At 40.2% G+C, this 6913-nt stretch overlaps 1 protein-coding gene across 1 annotated transcript in view; it reads right to left on the bottom strand.

The window, feature by feature from the left end:
* Window positions 1–6913, bottom strand: part of nudt14 (nudix (nucleoside diphosphate linked moiety X)-type motif 14) — a 31600-nt gene that overhangs the window by 11967 nt on the left and 12720 nt on the right. The window contains exon 2 of the mRNA XM_046060824.1: window positions 5094–5137. Coding sequence (XP_045916780.1) covers window positions 5094–5137 — 44 coding nt within the window. The remainder of the gene's footprint in view (window positions 1–5093; window positions 5138–6913) is intronic.

The following is a 6913-nucleotide window of genomic DNA, read 5'->3' as shown; positions in this document are numbered from 1 at the left end:
TATGGGTTTGTTTACAACCGGTCTATATTTAGAACTGCTGTTGCATTCAAAAATCTCAGCAATTAACTTTGTGAGTACACAATGATATTATTACTGATAGAACCAATGTCCACAGATAATACCAGATACAATATTGCTGTGTGGCCCCGACAACAGCTCCTCACTATGTGAGAGGTAAACAAATGACCTTGATTAAAAAGCCTCTGGTCTATTTTAAGAGATTTCATATCTGGGCCCAGCCAGTTATAGAAACCTCTTCCCTGTGGCACTGGTTAGCTCACCGCTAGAGCACGCGCCTCATGTACGAAGGCTGAGTTCTTACAGCAGGAGCCTGGGTTCGAGTCTAACCCATGGCCATTTGCTGCATGTTATGTCCTCTCTCCCTCTCCCTCATTTCCTGTCTCTTAACGGTCCTTTCAGAAATAAAGGCAAAAAAGAAACCTCCTCCCTTTTCCATCACTCCTTCCTTTGCTTTCACCTCCTGGAAAGAGGGCACAGAACACCTTTCCACCTGCTTCTTCCTTGAAAAAGTTTAAGCTTGACTTTTCTCTCCATCATGCCAATGTTTTAGTCTTCGCTTTAATCTACAGATTATGCTGATAATTTCAAAAGGAGAGTAGCCACCAAATTTCAGGATGGGATTCATTTAAAAAAATACCTTTCCCCCAAACCTTTTGGCAGGTATATAACTAAGAAATGAAAAAACAGTTCTGATATTTGTGACAGCCTACAGCTGCACAAGATGTGAGAGAGTATGGATAAGATAATGTGTTAGATTTCCAAAAGTGGGACCCGCAGGCATGAGATGAGGCATGTCTGGGTCCTGTAGTGCTGTTCCACACCATTACTGCTGTTCTACAGCTTCCCGCTGAAAAACAAATGCTCTAATGGTTAAACCAAGAAGCAGGCTAAACAGACGCTCAGGACTTTTCATGCACCGTTAAGCTTTCTCTGTTGGGCTTCTGGCTGGACAGCGGGTTATGGCAGAAATATAAGGAGCAGGACTAAGGTCACTACTGGTTGCACTGCAAAGCTTATGATATCAAGTTATGATCATCAAGCCATTGTCAAACAAGGAACAAACTGGGTTACGTGCTAGATATAATCCATCTTCCGATACCAAAACTGAGGCAATGACACTGGACATTACCAACAAACTCTAGAGACACTTGTTCCTCCTCTAAACTCGATAACCTGTTGCAAATTGAGATTTTATAGTTTTACTTGTTTTAAAAGGTTTTTGTTGTTCATTCTACTCATAATACCCCATAATTACAAGCAAAACATTTTTCTAGCGTATTTCTTTCATCTACTAAACTGAAAGATAGAAATTCTTCATTAACATACAACACTCCTAGCTAGAACACACTTAATTAAGCATAGATGCACCTTATTTCCTCTGATCGTCATTGAGATTCCCTGAAAACTTTGTTGGAGCATACCAGTGGGAAATTAAACTGACTGTGTTACTGTGCTTACAAATTAATCCAAATGAATCCCCTTGCACCCTCCACGTCTATTAGCTGGCTGGGATACACAGAAATACATAATTAAACTCTTCAAAGCAGCTAAAAAGCATGGAAGCGAACAAAGACACATGAGGAGGGCTACAAGAGCTCAACATATGCAAATTATTTCATCTTTCTGTTGCCCATGGTGTCTTAAATTTCTTACACTAACAAAAAATACTGTCCGTCATTAAAAGTCACTTCCAGTAATAAACAAGCACTAGTACGCAAACACTCCCATAAACACATAGGTGTCAAAATAACGAAGCAATGGGGGTTTACCCATCTAGTCTCCATGTGTTGTTGTGGATTTGGAGAGGGCTTTTGACCGAATCCCTCTAGACGTCTTGGAGCATGGCAGCTAGAGATGCTTTTTGAAGCGTTTTACTATTTTACCAATCCTGGACAGCATCTCAAGATGCAGGCAAGAAATGGTCAGCGGCCAGTATGGAGATTTCAAAATTGCATTTCTACTTTTTGCCACTGATGCAGTTACGTTGGCTTCATCAGGCTGTGACCAGTTCACGTCCAGTTCACAGTACAGTGAATGAGGGTCAGGAACTCCCAGTAGGAGGTGGGCCATGTGATGGAAAATGGTAGATTAACCCTTTCCATTAGCCTTGGCACCAATTTCATTACCCAAATTAAGGAGCTAAGAGCATCTCTGGTTGAGGGTAAGATGTGGTGGGAGATTGAAGGGAGAATTGGCCGTCTATGGTTAAGGGGTTATACCAGATTGTCGTTGTGAAGAAGAAGCTTATTCCGAAGGTGCAGCTCACAATTTACCAATAACCCTCCAGCCTTCAATTATGACCCTGAGCTCTGTGGAGTGGTTGAATATACAGATAGGCGAGGGCAAGAGGCCCAACTGACAATGGACACATAGCAGCAACATCCATGGCTCAAAGGCAACCGCCGACCCAGCAGTCGCAAATTCCAAGGGAGAAGCAGTGCGGTCACCTTGGCCTCTTGCCCAACATCATCAAGAAGGACAGAAGTGTAGAAACCCACATTTAACTTAACTAGGGCTGGGCATGGTAATGCGTTATTATCACGTTAACGCATTAATTAACGCCGACAACTATACACATACAGTCAAACCATGGGTCACAGGAGGGGTGGGATGTATGCCTGCCACCCACCCAACGCGTCGCGTACAAAAAGTTCAAGACAATTGAACTTCGGCAGCAGGCCGGCGTGTGCATGAGGTGACCACTTCACCTCACTCTAACAGGGACACTTGCTACTTAACATAGACTCCCTGATAAAAGAAAAATAATGCCATGGCAGTGGCAAATAGCTTTGGTTTTATATTTGATTTGATTACATTAATGTTTAAGTTGAGATTTATAAGAAAAATTGTATTGCTACTGTGTAAAGGGAATACTGCTGGTAAAAAGCACCGTATTTGTTTAAAGTGTTTGCAAACCACATGTTATTGCACTTTTGTGTATATAGCAGTACATAATTTTTTTTTAAAAGTGCGCAATACACAGAATTCATTATTCAATTTTGCGCATAACTATGCGATTAATCACAGAAAATCATGCGATTAATTGCAGCACTAAACTTAACACTACTACACTAAGCAAGGGACTAAACTCTTTAGACATTTATTAAATTAGATATTTTACAGTACGTTACCCACAAATGGATCTTCCACATTTTTGCTAGTGCACCTGCTGAGAAGAAAATGTTATGTGCACTTAAACAAAAATGCAAAACAATCCTGGTCCACTTAATAAGCGCTAAAGGGGAATAACCACTTTGGCAGAATTTGCACCTTGGGGAGAAATGGATGTTCCCATCAGCTATTTTCTTTTGGAAGTAAAGGTTTGAGCTTTACTGCTTTTGTCTCAGTGGTACCATTTTTCACCTCTCCTTGGGGTCAGGGGTGGAAGAGGGCTTAAATGACCTGAGACTTACCTCAGGGCATTACGCTACCCTGGGCAAAACAGGGAGTAGGAATCTGGGTTTTTACACAAGTGTGTGGTATTTCTCTTACAGTGCCCCCTGTGAAGCTCACAGGTTTATAGCCACTGCCAAGTAGGATAACAGGGCACCAGTTCCCAAAAAACAAGCTCTGTTTTTGTTTGACTAACTTCCCAGTATTTGACATCTTTAAGAGATGATAAAGAATAAAGGCATACAAATACCATGAGGGAGACTCACTTATTTCTTTTACTAGATTTCAATCACAATGCATACACAGCAATACGCATATTGCTTTATTTATACATTTCATGGTACACTAGAAAGTGAAAAAACTAAGAATTAAGAAAAAAAATGTCTGTTTCCATGTGTTTATTAAGAAAGACACTACTTCTCCTAAAATACGTACAGCTGAATTAAAAAAAAATCCTTCAAGTAAAAAGGTCAAGAGCAGATATAAGACTTACAGAGATAAAATGGGTCAAGACTGGTGCAAATCAAGCTCCCAGGGCTCAGATCACCAGATCCCTGATAGCTAGAACAGATTCAGATACTTAAGCAACAAGCTTTTCAGATTGCAAATTATCTCCTGACATGAACATGCAGCTTTTATTTACAATTTAAAGCTATTTCATTGGCAGACATTTTTAAGAGGTGAAATTTTGACTGTGCAAGCCAAACTCCATTCTGTTTTGGGACAATTTCACATCAATGTTTCTAACACATTTGTTAATCTCTTCTGGAAAAAAGTGGGTTCGACAATTTACCAGCAAGTTGTACCATGTTTCTGTACGCTGTACCTTGACTTGTTTTTGTACAACGGCCTTAAGCTTGACAGAAGCTGACACTACAGAAACTTTAGTGCCACACAGGGAATGAAAGTAGCACCGGCCAACCCGCGGGTAACTTAGTGGTGGCAGTGGGTGAAATCATCGGGCCATCTGCCGCTTTGACGGACAGAAAAGGCACGTGTAGTAAGGTAAGCGTATTGTGGTGATCGGCGCCAGCGTCACACACACAGCCACCAGTCAGCCCAGGAAGTATCTGTGAAACAGCATTTCAACCAAACGCAGAAGTCTGAAAGAGGCCCGGTCTGTCCCGAGTTACAGCCAGTGCATCGGAGGCCGCGGGGGTGGGGGGATCTCCGGTGTTGTCAGCAAATTAATAAGCTTGTCTATTAAACACGAGAGGCATCACTTGGTTTTATTTTTGTTGGCCAACTTTTGAACTCAACCTCAAACTGAGTATTTTTTGTTTGCTTACCGGGATATAGAAAGAGGAACTCCTAGGAGATTTGAACGGAGATAAGGATACTTCTTCTCCACCATTGCTCATAATAATAATTCATGCAATTCATGCATCACCTAATTTCATCATAACACAGGCCTAACCCACAAGAAAGTACAGTGTACGTTTAATCTAATATTGTGTTGGTCATACTATACACTTGATTTATTGCTTGTCTGTTTTGAATAATACAGAAGGTAAACAGCTTAAAAATGAATTGCATATTAAAACGCAATCACAATATTGGTTAAAAAATACACAATTAGATTATTTTCCAAAATCGTTAAGCCCTAACCTGTGCATACATAGAATGAGAGAACAAGGGCACTGCTTCTACCCAACAGTTCAGAATAAATTGTGTTTTACCTGTCATGGGTTCGCATGAAGTCCCAGGATTTCTTTGTGCCATTCTGTAAAGGAATACAACAAACATCATAAATAAATACAATAAAAGCAACAATATTTTAATCCTCAAACCATGTGGTTTGACAGTTTAGTGAAACATAAGTGTATGCAAAAAGAGTGCAAGTGTACCACAACTCACTTTGTTGTATGTAACATGTGTGGAAGGATGTCAAATCACCCATGGTTTATTTAATATGAATACTGTAGGGGCTGTAGCTCTGTAAATAGCATGTGAAAGAAAAATGCAAACTTTAATTCTAATAATTACTTCAATACTGTTTTAAAACAGAAGCCAAAACTTTGCATAAGAAATAGTAATGCATGTTTTCTCTGTATAATGGCAATCATATGCCATCAGAGAGTCTCAATCAGTGACTGTTTCTTATGCATCCTCAGTCGGAAAATGATTCAGTCCACACGCCTTTACAAGCTGGATTGAGTTGCAGGGAAAGTCTCCTGATGACTAAATACAAAAACATGTCTTGAAGTTATTGAAGTCACAGAAGTTGTTGTAACAAAATATTTACATGCCCTGTAGTCGCACCACATCAACCAGTTGCGATTCCAGTAAATTTCCAGCAGCAAAATTACAATCCCCCCGCGACCCTGTACGCAGGATAAGTGGATGACGATGGATGGACAATTACAATCAAACGGGCGAAGCAGGTGTGTGACCAGCACATTGACTGTTAACTCGTCACTTTGCAGTGAGCGTAAAGGGACAGTGAGCAATCCTGTATGCTTCCATCCATTAGTCTTGTTCATTTTGAGGATATTTTCATTCATACCAGGTTAAGCGAGGAAAGGTATAGTTCAGGGTGCCAAAAAGTATTAAGGTAAATCAAAATTACATGGAATTCATCTCTTCCTTTCACTTTACTTTTAGTGTGAAGTCAACAAATAGTTCTCATCCACTCATCCAAGTGCCTGCCGCTGTGGCTCAGTCTGCACGAAGGACTGACTTCAGCCCTGCTTGTTTTTAGTTTAAAACATTACCATATAAATATGGTTGTGGTGAGTCTGCAAAGTCTGGTCACTAGAAAAAACTGGTGGGTCAGTTCTGCAAGGCAGAAATGGTAAATTAAGCAGCTGTAACAGTGAATGAGTGAGATGAAGAGCTGCAGGGGACAGGCAATGTCATCAAGGCAAGTAACCCTTTTACAGAACTATTGATCAATTCATTCTTAAAGGTAAATTCCGATTCAACTAGATCTAGACAGATAAATCAGCCAGGCTTACATATCGAATGATATTTGGCTATCGCAGATATATCTGTATGGGTGTACACGTTTATGGATCGGAGAGCACTAACAAGTACATTTTTCTACTGTAAAATGTCTCGATACATACACTACCGTTCAAAAGTTTGGGGTCACATTGAAATGTCCTTATTTTTGAAGGAAAAGCACTGTACTTTTCAATGAAGATAACTTTAAACTAGTCTTAACTTTGAAGAAATACACTCTATACATTGCTAATGTGGTAAATGACTATTCTAGCTGCAAATGTCTGGTTTTTGGTGCAATATCTACATAGGTGTATAGAGGCCCATTTCCAGCAACTATCACTCCAGTGTTCTAATGGTACAATGTGTTTGCTCATTGGCTCAGAAGGCTAATTGATGATTAGAAAACCCTTGTGCAATCATGTTCACACATCTGAAAACAGTTTAGGTCGTTACAGAAGCTACAAAACTGACCTTCCTTTGAGCAGATTGAGTTTCTGGAGCATCACATTTGTGGGGTCAATTAAACGCTCAAAATGGCCAGAAAAACAGAACT

The sequence above is a fragment of the Micropterus dolomieu genome, linkage group LG10 (assembly GCF_021292245.1).
Source record: "Micropterus dolomieu isolate WLL.071019.BEF.003 ecotype Adirondacks linkage group LG10, ASM2129224v1, whole genome shotgun sequence".
NCBI lineage: Eukaryota > Metazoa > Chordata > Actinopteri > Centrarchiformes > Centrarchidae > Micropterus > Micropterus dolomieu.
Note: the sequence above shows the minus strand (reverse complement) of the source record. Positions and strands in the feature narration are given on the sequence as shown.